The 18,150-nt window shown below is 37.9% G+C and overlaps 2 protein-coding genes across 5 annotated transcripts in view; one reads left to right on the top strand and one right to left on the bottom strand.

Moving 5' to 3' along the window:
* Positions 1-229: 229 nt before the first annotated feature.
* The window catches only part of LOC137101295 (brain-enriched guanylate kinase-associated protein), a 34,970-nt gene continuing 17,049 nt past the window's right edge, over positions 230-18,150 (top strand). For 2 of the 4 annotated variants that reach the window (XM_067479533.1, XM_067479535.1), the window contains exons 1-3: positions 11,506-11,645; positions 13,799-13,960; positions 15,945-16,011. In XM_067479533.1, coding sequence (XP_067335634.1) covers positions 11,575-11,645; positions 13,799-13,960; positions 15,945-16,011 — 300 coding nt within the window. In that variant the 5' untranslated portion in view covers positions 11,506-11,574. Of the gene's footprint in view, positions 342-11,505; positions 11,646-13,363; positions 13,691-13,798; positions 13,961-15,944; positions 16,012-18,150 lie in introns of those variants that run through there. The other 2 variants (XM_067479534.1, XM_067479537.1) reach the window with 2 other exon arrangements.
* The window catches only part of wdr25 (WD repeat domain 25), a 42,259-nt gene continuing 35,550 nt past the window's right edge, over positions 11,442-18,150 (bottom strand). The window contains exon 8 of the mRNA XM_067479540.1: positions 11,442-11,555. The gene's annotated coding sequence lies outside the window, so the exon portion shown is untranslated. The remainder of the gene's footprint in view (positions 11,556-18,150) is intronic.

Raw genomic sequence — 18,150 nt, forward strand, 5'->3', positions numbered from 1 at the left:
AAATCTAATAATTTCTCTTCTTGTCTTCCTACCAGGAATCTGATGGAGAGATGCAGCATGACATGAGGTTAGCCACTTTCACTTTTCCCTCCTCTCCCCCTAGCAGTGATACCAGCACACCTCTCTCTTTTCTTCTTCTCTCCATCCCCCCATAACCCCTCCTCTTCCCACACACCTCCTTCTGTTCCATTCAGTTCTCTGCTCCCTCTCTCACTTTCTCTCTCCCTACCAGCCTCTTTGGCAGTCAGAATTAGACGAGTCTTTTTCTAAATGCATGCCGCTCTGAGGGGATGCACAGACATATGAATACTGCTGAAAATGAGGCGAAAAGCATACAAACGGTAAGGCAAGAAAGAGAAGTGCATGCCTGGTTTTGGATGCTGTTCTGACACAAGTGTGTGTAGTTGCTTTGCCACACTTATTAAAATAATGATTGTTGTGAGTGCTCTTCTGTAGCTGTTTTGCCATTCTCTCCATGTGTTGCATAGTCTGAGAGCATTGACAAAAAGGCTGGGTGGCTGCTGTGCATTCAACAGTACAGCATGTTTGGAGAATAAATAAATGTTAGTGCAGCATGTTCCAGTAAACTAAAGGTTTTTGTATTTGTGATCTCTGCATTGAAGGAGGTGAAACTGTATTTGATTTAGTTGAAGTAAATCTGCATTTTCTTTGCTCTCTCGATTCAACTGTCACTTGGATTTTTATTGGCATGAGAAAAATGAGCCACCAAATGTTTTCACAGCCCTCCATTAACTCTTATATTCATTCCCTGGCCAAGGCGATACCACAGAGAGGCAATTATGACTGAACAAGTGCATCACAAGTTAGAAAGTTCTTCTCATTACACCAAACTCCTCACCTTGCATGGATTAATAGGAAAAGAAGGAAAAGTAGTGGAAATCCATAATGTTGTACTGATGAGCTGAAGAAAGACACCTGAATACTTTATATTTTAATGGATAATACTCCAAGTCATCTTCCATATGTGTTATCTTCATAACATCATGAAGTTAATTGCTTTCACCCCTAGTCACCAGCTTCCAGGAAATTAGGGCGAATTCTGCTTCCTGTTACACAATTAAAGCAAACAGCACCTCAGATAAGGTGCTGTCCAGAGGGAAACTTTGGGTCTTTCAAGTGAGTTTCAAACTTCCTGTGCAGTGAAAAGAGCTTTAATTAATTTGGTGGAAGAAAAAAACAAAAGAAAATCCACTATGTGTGCACCTGAGTTATGTTGTAGTTCACATATTATCATTTGGAAAATGGCACTAAGATCATATGTGGTTTTATTAAATTATTATTAGTAGTAGTATTATTAAATCTCCTTAAAATTACATGTTAACAATTCAGTTTGACATTTTTATGCACAGAAATATGTCGTTGGTGATACAACCAGAGCTCTACAGAACTATTTGGTACTTTAATAGTTAAACACATAAAATGGATAATTAGAATGAAAATGTTTTCAAGGCTATTCAAACAAATCAACCCAACCCCTCCCAGCAGCACATCAGATCAATGCCACAAAACTGAGATTATCATGCACTGATAAAATATTTCAAACTCTGCAGCTAACTATGCTTTTGCTGCAGATGACAGAGAATGAACATTTTAACAGACTATTGTCCAAATAAGTCAGTTTTGTGAGTTTATTATAGTAGATACAGTAATTGAAACTTTGCAATTTTTCATAAAGTCTAAATTTTTGATCTTGTGCTGATTTTCCGCTTCAACGATCTGATCTTTAAAGATTGTTCATTGCTATGATTGCGCTTTTTTATTTTTAGATTATTAAAATCCTCTTCATGAGGTCATGTGCTTTCACTGGAGCCAGTCAAACAGAGGGACATGCTCAACTTTCCAAACTGAAATTGAAAGCTTAAATGGTTGAATTCCTGATAAAGTGCATTTTGTGCTTCGAAAGGGACACTGTACTCCTGAAGATTCAAGATTCAAACAACTTTATTGATCTCATAGGCAAATTGTGTTGCCTTGTTACAGCTGCTCTCCCCGTGAAAAGCAGAAAAGAAAAGAAAAGTCTTCCAACAAACGGACAATAAAAGAGTACAAACTACTGACCAATAAGTAAGAACAAAGGGGGTAAAACTGCTAACTAAAAGATGAAAAGCTCTCTAAAAGTTTAACTTTTTCTGTAAATGAAAAAGATTTGAAATTAGACACAAATTTAAATCATTTAAATCAGTCCAAGGGGTAGTGTAAATGTAGGTGCAAGCATGGGGGAGCATAAAATTACAGACATAGCTGCTGAGATTAGTTTTGGATAAACAAAGGATAGAAAAGTGATTAAAACAGTATCAGCAGCCAGCCCAATAAAAGCAGTAGTTGTATTGGCTTCATTAGTCTTGCTGTGCCTTTTAATTAGGTCCCTTCAAATGTTTTAGCTTACCCTCATCAGCTGTATCCACCAATGATCCACTATGCCTCCGGCACCAGCCCCTGGGAGACATCAGTAACCCACTCTTCACTCATACTTTGAGGAATATGCCTAAAGAGGCTTTGTTTGTTCATCTCTCTGCTTTCCCTAAGCTTGGCACATAGCAGACAAAAGCAGATGCCATGAGAAGGCTCCCTTCAGGTTAGCCTTGAGCAGTTTATCGCCTCCTGTGCTCTCATTCTCTCGTCTAATTATTCCAATTTGGTGAGATCAGCAATTTATGCAGCATCGGAGAGTTGTTGATATGTCTTGGCGCATACACTCAAGGGATTGGCTTTGTCTTTGAATTTGTATACATATCTCTGTTTGATTGAGACCCCTTTAAATCCCTTGTCCTAAGACTCTCTCACCACCCTCAACGCTCCCAAGACTATTGGAGATATGCCTGTCAGCCACACAGCATTTATACAGCTCTGGCAAATCCAGCAGGACAGGGTCAGCTGAGCATCAAAAGCCTCAGGAGCACACATACAGTAGACCATGAGTTTCATATAAACACAACGTCTGCATACTGAGTGGTATGTTTAATGTCACATATAAAATCCATGACATAAAGCTCTTCCAAACTAAAGTTTTAAGTTTATCTCTCTGTGCCCACTCAGACTATTTTACCTCTGATTAATTATTTTTCCTTTGTTCTTGCAGCTCATTAATGGATTAGCTGCAGCCCCAGTCTCTCATGTTCAGTGTCACGGTTTAGAGACTACTCCAATAATATCCACAATAATTTGTTCAGCTTGCTGTTTTGTCGGGCAGCAAGAAACATGCTGTTTCACCAGAAAAGAGGCTTTTTGTCAAACACATACAAGCAAACACACAGCACTCTTATGAGCTACATGTTGAACAAACAGTGCACATTTTCACACCAGGTACACGTCAATTAATACATCAGTGGGTTTTGAAGGCTGCTGTATGTTCAGGCACATCCACACAATCTCACCAGCCCCGGATCGCCTCCTGCAGCGAAATGCATGGTGGCTTTCCAAAAGTCCAATCCGGGCTGTGACGATAAAAAGAAAAGGCTTGAAGGTGAAAGATACAGGGACTTTTCTCTAAAGTCTAAATTTGCTTGTCACAGCCAGTGGTACCTCTTTGTTTCGTTAGTGCTGAGCTAATGTACAACACATACTGCGCTCCACGGGAGAGACGGGATCATATAAATTAATACTGTTTCTGAATTCCAATTCAGAAGTTTATTCATTTTATTATGTATGGTAGAAGCAATTGGTAGTTTCTTTAGAGGGATATACAGTAGTGGTAGTAATTGTATTTGTAGCTGCATAGATAAAAGTGAGACATAGGTTTATCTCAGTCACCAGTTGCTCTCCAGGAATGTTGTCAACGACTACCATTTGTATCCTTAAATCTATAATCGGCAGCTTGTATTGTATAGTATTGTATGTATATTAGCAATAGACAGCGCTCACTTTTACTAAAAAAGAGTAATTTGTAGTAACAAACCCACAGATGACTATAATGCCACAGTTCCCCTTTAGCTCTTTAAAATCATTCAGTACATTGTTTTGGATTTACAGTTCTGAGCTTTGTTGCCCATTTCATTTTTTGCAGCTGGCTTTTGTACAAAAGCAACAATAAACTTAAAAAGTAATGTTAACTCTGTGCAATGCAGTTTTAAACCTTTCTGTACAGTGCTACACAACTAATAAAAGTACAGTACTTTTAAAAGTATGAGTACTGTATCTACTTCCGTATGTGAATAAAGAAAAGAGAAAAACGACTCGTAAAGCCTGTTAGATCAGCAGGGGCACTTACAGATAGGACATGCTTTAAATTATGTCTATCGACATAATGTTGGATCTTTGTGCAGGTACAGTATGTGTCATGACTGTGTTGTCGTGGAAACCTCAGCAAGGACTGGACTCAGTCTCTTTCACAGAATTTTAACAAAAGAGAGAAATCTTAACTCAGACAGCAGCTTTACAACAAACATAGAAAGAACCTGCATGTATGTCTTCAAAATAATATCTGATCTTTATCTGAGTCAGTTATTTTACAAATACAATCTATTTGAAGTAATACCACACAAAGCTTAGTACAGTAGTGTTCTTGTCCATGTTGAACACGTCAATCACATGTTCACACTGTTAGTTGGAAAAATGATGGGACTCCATCAGCTAGAGGAGCATCAAGGAAAACTAATTTGAGTCAAGAGTTAGAAAAGCTGTAACCCAGTCAGTGGCACAGTGTGAGTTAGAGCTAGACTTGAACATTTTAATCCACACGGCAGCATAAATGAAGAGTAATGGCTAAAGGTTACCATCTTTGTTCAGGAGTGTGCCACTTGTGAATATGGCTGCATGAATTGTGCTTGGCAAAACACCACAGAGAAAGCCTCCTCTCCTAATAAACATCACTGCACACCCAACGTTTACCAAAGAGCACTTTTTCCCAGTAGCATTAGAGACTTTACAAGTGTTTTGTGGACTACATACCACAGCAGCGTGGATGTTTTAATGAGTGTGTTCAGTAACGTCATAGAAGATTTTAGTTGGGTTTTATTAGACGAGTGTGTTTTATTGACTTAGTTGAGGATCAGATCACATTTTATGACCAATTATTCCAGGAAGCCAGGTAATTCCTAGGGGTTCACTTACTTTTTTGCCACTATTTAAACTCCATTCTTTATTGCTGTACACTACCTCTTCCTCTCAGACTATTGTTGCTTGTCTGAAGGGTTATGAGAGGGCGAAGAACTGCGTGAAGTGCTGCCCTGGGGCACTGCGTAGCTCTGGAGCGATAATATTATCTACTTATGTCAGGAAAAGCAGGAGTAACAGAGACAGAGGAGACATATTGTCAATACGTACTGGCACAGCAGCTTCATCAAGTTTATTAATTCCACAACTGTTATTACTACCAGGAAGCTACTGTAAAAATAAAAGTCAGATTTTAATGATATCTTTTGGGCCCTTGGCTAAAAATCAAATTAGATTTAGGTATGCTGGATGTTTGTCTTGACAAGAAAATAAACATTATTGGAATTATAGCTGACTTGAACTTTTCTTGACCTGATGAATCTGAACTCTATTAAATTCTCTCTGTTGTTGCCCAGAAGGTATTTCGACAAATATGGTTCTTTTGGTCCACTCTGAATTTTGGTCAGTCTTCAGCAGGCAATAAAAATCTTTTTCAACTTTGACCCATACGGAAGGTTGCACGATGCTAAGAGAATTTTTTTTCAGCACTCTGTTATTCGTTTATGTGTTGATAAAGGTAAAGTAAAATTCAGAGCAGACAGGTGCTTTAGCGGTCAACGCTTCAAATCTGACCTTGTTCTGTACGCTCTGCTCATTCTCACTGTCCCCTCTGAATTCTTAAAGAAATACAAGGGGAAATTCTGAGAAAATCTTGTTAAAAGAATTAGGATTTGGAGCTCTTTAACCATGCAAGTCTTACCAGGAAAGATTTCAGGTAGATTTTATTTATTTATTTTTAGTCTGATTGTTGGACTTTGAAAGAATTGTGGATGATCACAGAAACACTACTGTAAACTCTTTGTTTTGTATGCTGGTTAATTAGTTGACTGGATGTGATCATTGTGAAGATTACACAAATTTCAACTTCATGCTGGGCAGAAAGCATATATTCAACATTTGGGAGCTTTTATATGGAGGGATTAACTCATATTATAAATTTACTCTTCATATTATGGACTGATCCACAAATGTCACCTGAAAACAACAGTAAGCTGCAAACATCTGCAGAGTTTTTACTTCATTAAAGCTTCTTCAGTTTAGGAATATTAGTAATTATTAATACAGGCACTTCAAAGAGAACTCTAGCAATTTAGCTTTGCACGTTTTAAGTTTGGTGACTTGTGACAGACATGTTATTTTTCGCCAACTTTATAGGTTAAACTCCAAAAAGTCTAAATATTTGTCCTCCCACAATTGCAACTGGAATTACTTAGAAAGCAGGCATCTCCAAATGTTCTCGTTTGAGTCATTTTCTCAGACTTTCCAAAACTACCTCTAACTCTAATTTTACCTTTTAATTGTTTTCACAGATTACATGTGTCTCGTAAATTGGCTCAATTTGATTTACAGTTTTATTGTATTACTTAATTATTAATTTGTGAGGCTATTATTTAGCCGATGTCATAATGGAAAAAGTCAGCTCAAGCATCTTATTCCACTGCAGAAAGATATACAGGTCTACGCAGAATAACAAAGTACTGTAGGTTAAAATTGGACCGTGAGGAGCTGTGAGCCTGCAGTGGCTCTCTGTATCAACTACAGTTTGTCAGAGACGGTAAAGATGGGGCTGTAATACTAGCTTAAACTTTCTTCGTTGTTTAGTTCAGACTGGCAAATGAAGCTGTTCCATATAAGCAAAATGGGTTTTATATCGTAGTTTTGGTTTGATGAGATGGCACTGACCGTCTTAAATGGACACACTAATCAGATGTTACAGAACAAAATTAATAAATACAATTTTAAAAAAGTACAGAGAAGATTCAGGAAAACTCCTCATGTGGCGACACCTGATGTGATCGGATGTGATCAGGAAAAGTGTGAAATCTTCTTTCAAATTGTCATAATTGATTGAACACTTGTTGTTTCCTCTGAGGCTCCCTTGCACAAATAGAAGTTCATTGCTCTGACAGACAAGCTGTTTAAAGGGCCAAGGATGTATGAAGGAACAGGGGGGAGTTTGATGAGTCATAGCGCAGCAGGGGAAGCTATTCATTATCTGTTAATTTATCCCCAGGAGCTTTTTGTGTTGGAAAACAGCATTATGGTTATAAAGAGCATCAGTGAATTCAAACAGATTTGTCTCTTTGGCTCTGAACTCTGTTTAACATCCTCCCATGTACTACTGTATGCAATGCTCCTGATTTATACAGTCATCAAACCCACAGTAAACCAATGCAAATGTTATCAGTTACAGTTTTAGATAATGGAATTCAGACTTTTAGCCTAAAACTAAACTGATACTTCAGGCGTTGAAGTTGAAGTGCTTTACAAGTTTTATTCATATCAAGGCCAGTGAGTTCTTCCTCTTATCCAAGGTTGAGTCTCTTTTGATATGTAGATAGATATTAGGGAAGAGATAAACAGTGTGAGGATCGCTCCTCAGTTTCAGTTCTTGTCTTCAGGCAACAAATTGCGTTGACTAGTCATTATCATTGCTCTGGTGTCTTAATCCACGGAGCTGTTTTTCTGGCCGCTGGTAGTGGAGCATGCACAAGAGACTGTTGTATTTCTGGAGTGTTGCATCAGAGGAAACACAACAAATGGCTCTCAAGTAAAGCTCCAACCACAGTGGTACATCGTGCCAAAGGAAAAAGAAACTTTACTTCATTATCACCACATCTGCCAATGTTTGGTAAGTTTTGGCTTTTAGGCTCCTGTTTGGAGATATACAGGAGCAGAGACGTATAACTTTTTATTATAATGTTTTAAAATATGGGCAGTCTCTTCTGGGTGTAGTATTTATAACAAAGCAAACATCAGAAGACAAACTTCAGGTGATGATGTACAGAGAATGTGGATTTAACGGGGCCGCCACGTTGAAAGGAATGCACACAGCTTGTACCCAGTGGGTTACCTGCATATTTTTTGTCTAGATTAGCTAAAAAGTTGTCTTTTCGATCTGATAGAGAAGAGGCAGAGGTAAAGCAGCATTGCTGTAGTAAATTACTGTGGCAACAGCATGGACCTACTGTCGCAGAGCTTTACAGAAAGTCAAAACACAGACTCTGAATTACCAACAGAAAGGCAGAGGGACCCTCGCAACACGGCGCACAAAAACAAATTCAACCCATTGTGACATCAACTTCATGTTCTTTATAAGGAGCAAAGTCTTCTTTAAGACAGGGTGGGGTTGGAAGGGTGGATGAAAACAGACTTTAGTTGTACTCATGTCCCCGAACCTTAATGGAATAGTTTGACATCTTGGACTATACAAAGTGTAAGCCTGCAGCTGATTTCATGTGGGGTTATTTGCCAGATTGATCTTGGCCCAGTGTAGGGACTCAGGAGTCTCTCTCAGTGGTGTACTTTATGTTTATGTACTAACTAAATGAATTACATATACTGTGTGATTTGTGAGCTTTATTGCTGCTGGTAGACGGGTTTCGTTACCTTCAGAGTAAAGTCAGGTTACATGTTTTCCCCATTTCTGGAGTTTATGCTAAGCTACTTGGATGTTAACAAAGAGGTTTAAATAATCTGGCCAGCCTGAGTCTGACAATATTTCACTTCTTGTATCTTTTGCCCCATGGGATTTTGCAGTGATGATGCCATGTTTCCAAATCTCAACAATTACTTTAACTAGTACAATGTCACACTGATCCTTAGAAATTATGATCAAAATAATAGCTGTGCAGTTTTCCTCACAGCTGCAAAATGAAGGTTTATTGTTTACAATAGACATGGTGCTTGTGTCTCTGTGGCCTGTTCACCTAATAGCAGACTTCAGTGGGGATGGCACTATGATCATTATACTTTAATGCCCTCTTTGGTCTCTCTGAATAGTATATCTGTTAGGCCGTAGCTACCTCGCTTACCTCCCATGGATCATTATTAGTAAATCAACCTGCAGGCACCATAAGGGCTCCCTGTTGTAGATCTAAAGATGGATGTTGGCTCCTTGTGACCTTTAGTAGGTTTTGCATTAACATTTATTTATTTATTTTTCTGAATAGAATTGTATTCGCTTGCTATAAGAGCTATTCTCATAAAAGAGAGAGTCTATAGGCAGACTGGGAGGTGAAAACGGTCTGACTGAAGTAGATTATAGTCTGCAGCATTGCAACAACCATTTCTTACGCTCCCTGTAGTGTGCACTGTCTGATCATTATGACAAGCTGTAACACTAGTTACAAGTATTTCAGGTAAACAGAGTTTGCTCATCCACACTATAAACTCCTTATAATACTTATTGAGGGAACTTGGAGAAGAAGAAAGTGTGCTTGATTTACATATCTTTGCTGTTTCTACAGTGCCAGAAAAAGCCAAAACAGCAGTCAGCCTATCATAAAATTCTCCGAACACTTTTCAAGATTTGTTCCTTCATGTGGATACTGTCTGCCTTGACAAACACCTGAGGCACAGAGTGGGCTGTTTAGCCCCTTGGGTTTGAGAGTTATTGTGATACAGTGAGCATACAGTACTTTATATACAGTACTACACTGCAGAGGTGTGTGTGTGTGTGTGTGTGCGAGCATCAGGGTGGTTTCTACATAACTGCTCCTCATCCTTACCATTTGTGTCGTCTTGCTTTTGCTCCCCCTCTGTGGCTTGCAGATAAAAAAATGGCTATAACAGCCATATTAACAGTGTTTTCAAAAAACTGTCGTTGTTTCCTGAACCAGTGTTGAAAGGAGATTAAAAATAAGTAGTGGTGCCGCCAAAACATCTATTTCAGATTGTTCTTAAACTGCTAACCTGCCACTCTGTGCTGACTGATAAAAGTTATGCGATCGGCAACCTCTGTCTGTATTTAAGCGTTTACGTTTACTGGCAAATAACAGCAGAACATACAGTATTGCTTTTTAAAAAGCAAACATGGAGTATGGACTCATGAAGTGTTTGTGCCCCAGTTAAAGTCACTGATGTTTAGTGAAGATATTTGTTGAGGTAAATCGTACTTCTTCTCCTCATTTGCGGTTGCCACATTCATCACATAGGTACAGTATGTAATGCAGTGCGCAATGATAAGCTAAGTACAACAGATATACCATTCAAAATAAGCAGCATTTCTTTTTTAAAACTGGTGAGTAACTGCAAAGATGTAGACAAAAACATCTTAATTCCAGCCACCAGCCATTATCTAACTTGCTGGTTGATTATAGGATTCTTGTTTGACTAATGACAGAAGAAAAGACTATTAGGATATGAACTAAATCCAAAGACTTTGTCCTCTTATCTTGCAAAAATGAGAATGGTTGCTATGTCAACCACCAGAAATACAATAAAAAGCAGAACAGACCTGCTAATACTAAGTGGATGAGCTAGTCATAAATGGACATTTTTATTTTTTAAATGATCAGTAAGCCAAAATGTAATTGATTGATAAAATGTTCATTTGAAGTACCGCTTAGGTTGGTGCAGTAATTGGAAATGTTAAATTTACAAACTGACAGTGTTTCTTACACATGTTCACTTATTAAAATGTCCATGCAAAGTATAGGCTTTACTAAATTTCCACGAATGCCACTTCAAACTGTAGCTAAATCCAAAAGATTGACATAATTGCTCTAAATCTCAGGTCACTAAGCTTTTAATTGGATAATCACTGCCCTGGGAGCAGTCACTGTAGCAGCGTCTTTAAAAACTTTTCCATGGTTTTACCATCTTATTGCTCACAAATGTGTGTTGCACTGGGTCAACAAGACTGAACAAACACAGCCGTATGAAGAGAAACACACACCTGGGAGGGTTTATTTTCTGCTTTTCACATTTTCCAGTGGCAGGCAATTAAGTTCTTATGGGGCAAGAGACGTGGGTTCAAGTCCCAACATAACAAAGAGCAATGAAAAAAGATGGAAATGGCCACATACAAGCATTCAAACGCATTTATTCATAAAACTGATTTATGGAGGAATAACCTCTTTGGTCAGCTGGCCAATAACTCAAGTCCATGGGGTCCCAGAGTTTGTGCTGGCTGCATTCACAAGAAACAGAAGTGTTTGTTATATTTTAGAAATTCAAATGTGCTTTATTGTGGATTAGAGGAATACAGGAAACGATCTTTGTGCATTTATCTTGTACTAAAAAGTACAAAGTTACAACTAGAGGTGCAATAATTCAAAGTACTTTTAAGTACTAATTCTAAGTTTGTTTACTGAACTTAGCTAATTGATCCCCCGGCTCTGCTTCGTCATAAAAAATTGGCTCATTTTCTGAAAATACACAATCTCTGTTTTTCTCGAGAGCCAACAGAACTAAATGTGCTGCTAAATCTGTGGGACTTCAAAGCTGTTTTTCTCTGCTCTCTTGCCAGGGTCATCACCGATAGCCAACTCCTATCTGCCTCCCCAGGCAAGACTTAGAGCTTTGACTGTTGGTGTGTGGTTAGCGTTCAAACTTGCAGCGGCCAGCAGCAGCAGTGGCAACAACTACACACACGAGAGCTGAGGTAGAGAGAAAAATATGAAAAAGATATATATTGGTAAAACTGCCCTCAAAACGCAGAGAAATGGTTGCAAACATCAGAAGAGAAGGTAAGATGAGTCCTTCTGGGGTGTGCTTTAAACTGTAAACACCAGCCTCATTACTAGGGAATCCATTTCATTCATTTTGACTAATGGAAATGGATTCTCATTGGGAGATCATAACCATTGACCACCTTTTAAAAACATAATGTGGCATCCATTCATCCCCATCATTCATCTCCATATCTCTTGTTGTGTATCGGCTTACATCTACAACCAAATGAATGATGTGCTTCATTTTACAAACTGGCTCATGGTGTACATCTGAATACCAACAAAAAGCTTTAAAAAAAATCAATGGCTGTGTTTTTAGACCTAATTAAAATGTACTTACAATGGCTCTCTGGCTCCTTGCCATGTGATTGTTTTCTTCTTCTTTATTTATTTTTTTTACATAATCACTTGCAGCTGTTAGACAGTGGAGAGGGTGTAAAGATTCATTTTAAGGTCAGGGAAAGGAGAGTAGAGAGAAGCTGCAAGCCTCAGCATGTTGGATGCATAAACTATTCAATTTCTGGTCTATCTGTACACACCTTTATCAATCTGTATCTGATCACTGTTTTGCTTTCTTTGCAAAAGTGATATTTGAGTAAGACTTCATCTGCCTAGAATGCAAACTACCTGGCAACCATCTTACGGGGGTCTTTGGGTTGTTTTTATCTGGTTTATTTAAAGTGTACACAATCCAGAAAAGGCTACAGAGTCACACTATTAATACCCTGCACACCTGCCAAGACATAGTTTCAGCCTGTAAAACCACACGTGTCATTTTACATGTATGTTTTCGCACAGGTTGAACAAGATGATTTCATGTTAGAGAGGGGTTTGTAGACATGTCTGGACCGACCGTTAGGGTTAGAGTTACAGTTTTTCATGAAGCTAAGCTAATAATCTCCTTGCTCCAGTTTAGGGACATTTAGGTTGTATCACTTTTTTTTATCTTACAACAAAAACATGAATATCAGCTGTAAAATGTTTTTTTGTAATAATTAATTTGAATTAAATAATTTTTAATAATATGTTTTTATAATTTCACTCTTCACTCATAAAGAAATCAAACACACAGTAGTTTTACTATTCTTTGTTTTTTCAAATTGTTAAAAATGTGTTATTCGCAATTTCCAATATCGGAGAACATATTTGTGGCTTTCCTGCCTGGGCTTCTCATGCAGTATAGTCTTTACTGCTTGATGAAGGTTTAATTAGTGAAGACAATCAACCATAGTCAAACATTACAGAGGTTCATTACACTTCATATGTACTGACACAAGTCTTTAAGTCTTTCTGTAGACACCATTTCTTTGTTCAGTGCCAACTTTCTAATTGTGCCTCTGGGCCGAGTTGAACTTGGAGGTGCTCTCATTGTGCCTGCTGGTTGGCAGCATTGTGCCATTGAAGCAGTCCATGAGCCAAGTATCCATCAGTCTGGCAAAATGCTAAATCCCCCAGAGCGCACACTGCCCTCTTCTCCATTTCTAGCATTTCATTACCACATCTACCCTCAGTCAGTCCTGTTTGTGTTTTCATTCCTCACACTCAAAGCTACACCAAACTCACAACCGAAATGTTGCTCCCTGACTGCAATGTTGGTGGTGGTGAGACTGTGCTCCTCCAGCCTCTCGCTCACACTTTCTCATCCTCTCTCTCTCTCTCTCTCTCTCGTCGAAAGCTTACTCACACACAAACCATGGTTCATTCTGTATTTTCACTTCTTCTATGAATCACCAATGGTTTGTGTCTGGGGGCGAAAATCCTTTCGTATTCTATCAGAGATTCAATAGGGGGTTGTGTAATGGAATTCACCATTACACCAATGGGAGCTCCTGTCCCAGCTCGGCTATCTCCCTGTGAATGGGGAAATAATTAGTATTCCACCTCCATCCATCTCCTCCTCCCCATCAGCCCTGGGACCTCTGTTACTCCAAAGTGATTTACACTCCAGCTACACTTCAGCCACCTCTCTCCCTCTCACACAAAGATATACACACATTTTACAATTTTACTCTGTTCCCTTTCCTGTTGGGCTCTGTCTTTGTTTTCTCTCCTCCCTCTCTGTAAGCCTCCACAAATCTGACAAACTTTGACAACAATGAAAGAGCATCTGTGCTGTGACTGTGTCTTCCTGAATCCTGTTTTCTAAACTGTCACTGCCGCCTCTTCAGCTCTTTCCACGACCACAAAGACGACCTCCGTAAGCGCCTGTCGTACACCACCCACAAACTAGAGATGGTGGAAACGGAATTCGACTCTACTCGGCAGTATCTTGAGACGGAGCTGCGCCGGGCCCAAGAAGAACTAGAGAAATTCACAGAGAAGCTTCGCAGGTGCGTGTGTGTGGACTGGTTGGCTTTTGTATAGTGTGTATGTATCTGCCATTATGTAATCTGCTGTGCAACTGTCCTACTAGTAGGAAAATCATCAGTGTTGAGCTGCAACAAGCCATTTAAAGGTCATGACATAATGGCATATTTAAAACAAACTAGAAATGCCACAAACACTGCACATTTTTGGACAGGCTCCACCGTTGTATTCATAGCATTGTTAATACAAAGGGAAATAAATTAAATACTTGTGTTGCAGAGAAATATAAATCTCTGTCTCACCTCCATAACTCATATAGATACAGGATTTTTCAATACTGACATTATCATAAAATAAGTATTTAGCCTTTGTGACTGAATTAACCAATTGGTATTTCTGTTCCATGAAAGTCGTAGCTGACTAAATTTGTTGGTCCCCTAAATAAAATAATCTAATAGCATGTGTGTATACACCACTTATGTACATGTATATACTGTATGTAGAGCTTATACAATGATGGTTACATGTACCTTAAAGCTCCTTTCACTCAAACCCTTCTAAAAAATGGGAAATAATAAGCCGTGTAATAACCGTGTATTTTAAATACTGCTGCCATGTCATGCAACAACACACGCATGACAAAATGAATGAAAAAAAAAATCTTTTTTACTAAAGCATCCATAATCACTACAAATATTTTTCAAATATCATGCAGTAATGTGACTCCTCAAACATTCACTGTATGGCTTGAAATTGGAATAAATGTAGTTATTCTTAAAGGAAATATGCTCTTAAAATAAAAGCAGAGTTTTGGCACCATCTCTGACTGTAATAAATCTTCATTTATTATTTCGACAAGGGGAGGAAGCGGTAGCATAGTGACAAATAGATGAGTGGCCTTCGAGCTGAAAATTTTAATTTAGAACTGTGCATGATGATGCCCTCAAAGCAACCATATTATCTTTTAAATACTACAAACCTTCTGGTCAAACAGAATTGACTGTTCTCTGTGGTCATGGTATATATACTTGCATAAATGTGATAAACATGCTGCTTAAATAAACTTGAATTTCGTCTTTGAAACTACTCTCTGGTCAGAAACTTGGAAAGCAAAAAGCATGGCCATCTTTGTGTGTTCCATGGGGAGTTCCATGGGCCCCGAGTCTGATCCTACAGGCTGTGCACAAATCCCATCTATTTTTTGCAATGATTGGCAGAGCCCAACTCTATCCCTCTCCCTAACCAGCTCAGTGTTAGAGCTTGTTGAAGACAAGAATTGCTGCCTGACAGATTCAGTTTTGGAAAGGAAGGTTTATTTTCTCTATGCTCTAGTTAAATGACTAACAGCACTCATTATTTCCATTTATGATCCTTCTTTACATTCTCAAAACTCTTGCAACTCCTAGTTTTATGATGCATTTTTGCATTTTGTCTCCACTGCCCACACTCTCTATATCAGTCTGGTTAATGGAGCCATAAATGTTGGTTTATCAACAGTCTCTGGGGTCTGAAGCTAATGTGAATATGTCACACTAAGGTGACAAGATAAAAGACACCAGGAAGAAGTTACCAAATTGGGAGTAGAGCCCTTGTAATGCACTAGAAGCCTACAAAAGGGCAGTAGTGCGGAGAGAAATAAAAGGAAAGAGAATATAGCAGGAAGAGCAAGTACATATAAACAAAAATACAAAAGCAAAAGAGAATTTAACACCTAAAAGCTTAAAGCTTCTGCATGTTTATGGAGTTTCAACCTCTTAATATTCAAGAACTTTTTGTATAACGTGTTTTTCTCAATCTCTATTGCTGTGGCACTAAAGCATTTCATCAACAATTCATTAAAATGTCCTGCAAAATCCACTGGGTGATGCGCAAGCAGTTCCCTGACATTTCTCTAAAATAATTGTCTAAATGCATTTGATTATTTTTGTTTTTGTAAATAATACACACTCATTATGTGTTTGGTATTTGTATATGCAATGGGTCATAATTCTTTTAATATTTTTTTAGGATCCAGAGTAGCTATGCATCTCTTCAGAGGATCAACCAGGATTTGGAGGACAAGATGCACAGGACGGTGAGGGAGTGTCTTATTTTGTTTGTTGGTTTTTGTAGCTCTTGTTTTTTAATGTGATAGTTGAAAGTATAGAGAAAGATAGAGGGACGGAAAAGGAATGAAAGAAAAAAGCAATTGAGCTGTGAACATTCAAGCATGGTGCATGAATGTGATAGCCGCCACAACCCTTAGGTGTTTCTCTTTTTCTCACACCAGAGAAGTGTTACAAAAATATCTAATACTGTATTTTTGTAATGTGTAGTAACAATAATGTACCTCCACAGTACCTATGTTGCTACATGATAACAGTAAGCAAACGTTGGGAAATAACATTGTAACATGATGTGAAGTGTTAGTAGTAGTATGTGATAGTGTTAACTATCTTGTAGTTAAGTGGTACTTATTAAATATAACTGATAGTTGCGAATACTTCTGGTTTAACTACAGATAACAAGAGGGAAAAGAAACCTATCACACCTAGCATGTAATATTTAATTCTTAATAAAGTTGTTAAATACTAAAGTTCAACTGATTCAAGTTGGTTTTCCATGCTTTGAGGCAATAAAAAAAAGGCGTAATTGGTATTTATTTCTTCAAAAATGAATATGCACTTACCCTGTAAGTCGTGGGCTGAATTTAAAGCGTTACCCAAATATTTTTACTTTGCTGTATTGTTTGACAGATATAATATAATAATATAATATAAATTAAATGTGTTATTGGATTAAACCATCTAACATGACATCACTACAATACATTTAATAGGGAGAATCAGTAGCAGTGCATCAATCGACAACATTGAACAAATGAAACGTGTGTTACAATGTGTTACCATTATCTAAATGTACATTACAATAAAATGATGATGATGATATAAAATTCTGAAGAGGACAATTTTGCTGATAACATTTAAATCCAGTTTTTTCTGTAGGACATTTACTTGTTATGGGTTATCTATTTCAGAAATTTATATGAGCATGTCTTCGCTGGGGGGGGTTACAGATTGGGCATCCGTCCAGTTTTTCCAACCTTCAGGCCTCCACCTCTAGTACAAGCTTATTCACTGTGTGACTGACAACATTTTCCGCCCGTCTCTGACTGCTGTGGTTGTTTCTATTGATATTAGCAGGAAGCGCAGAATTCTAGTTGAGTGATTTGAGTTCTCAGGAAGACTATGATAAAATATGTATGAAGATGAACTCATGTATCAAGATGAACACACACACTCAGAGCAGCCAAACACTTTGTGACCAAAGCTTGACCTGCAATTTATTTGAGAACAGGAAGTTTTCTAGTTATTAGGAAGCTTTTACTTAGTTTGTATGACACTCTTCTCCTTCAATTTCAATAGTTGCTGAATAAAAGTAGCCAAGAGTTGTCTTGGTAGGAATTGTTTCCTTTGCTCTGCATTCGATTTACAATTTAAGATCCAAGAAAAATACACAAGTGTATATTAAGTTTTTAAAACCATAGGAGGCACATTTTTAAAATGGTTTGAAAAAAAAGAAAATAGTCTAAAGTAAGTGGACTGGTTATTAGCTGTGGTGTTATTTTTACGTCTTTTAAATATCTGTGCTATTGTGTGGAAAGGTGAGAATTAGATCAGTAACCAATTAAAAAAAAACTAAATTCTTCATTCACATTCCCAAGGAACGAAAGCATTTCATGCTTTTGTTTCAACACTTTGTCTATTTGGTAGAAGGTTAGGGAAAGAGAGCCTTAGGTAAAAATGAAAAAGTAAAAAGTGACTTGATATGTGACACATTTGATTTATTAACGGACACCAAAACAACAATCTACCCCTTAATCAAAGTACATTTACTGCCAAAATGTGGAAGCAAACGCACAGTATTTCTAAAAGACACAGTTTTGTAATGAAGTTGAACGTTTAATGTTTTGAACTTTTCTCCAACTGCTTATGCAAAAAAAAAAAAAAAAGAATAGACTTGAATGACTTTTAGCATATCGCTAACCACCCAAAGACTATACCTCCCATTTTGCATCTCTTTAACACTGTAGATAAACAGTGCGTGTTCATACTGCCGAATGAGGGTAATTAAATATAATAAGGATGCAAATTTTCGTATTTTAATTATTGTATTGCATTAAGAGTTTGAAACCTTGCTGAGAGGCCTTAACCTCCACTGAAAGAGAAGATAA

Source organism: Channa argus, chromosome 16 (genome assembly GCF_033026475.1).
Source record: "Channa argus isolate prfri chromosome 16, Channa argus male v1.0, whole genome shotgun sequence".
Taxonomy (NCBI): Eukaryota; Metazoa; Chordata; class Actinopteri; order Anabantiformes; family Channidae; genus Channa; species Channa argus.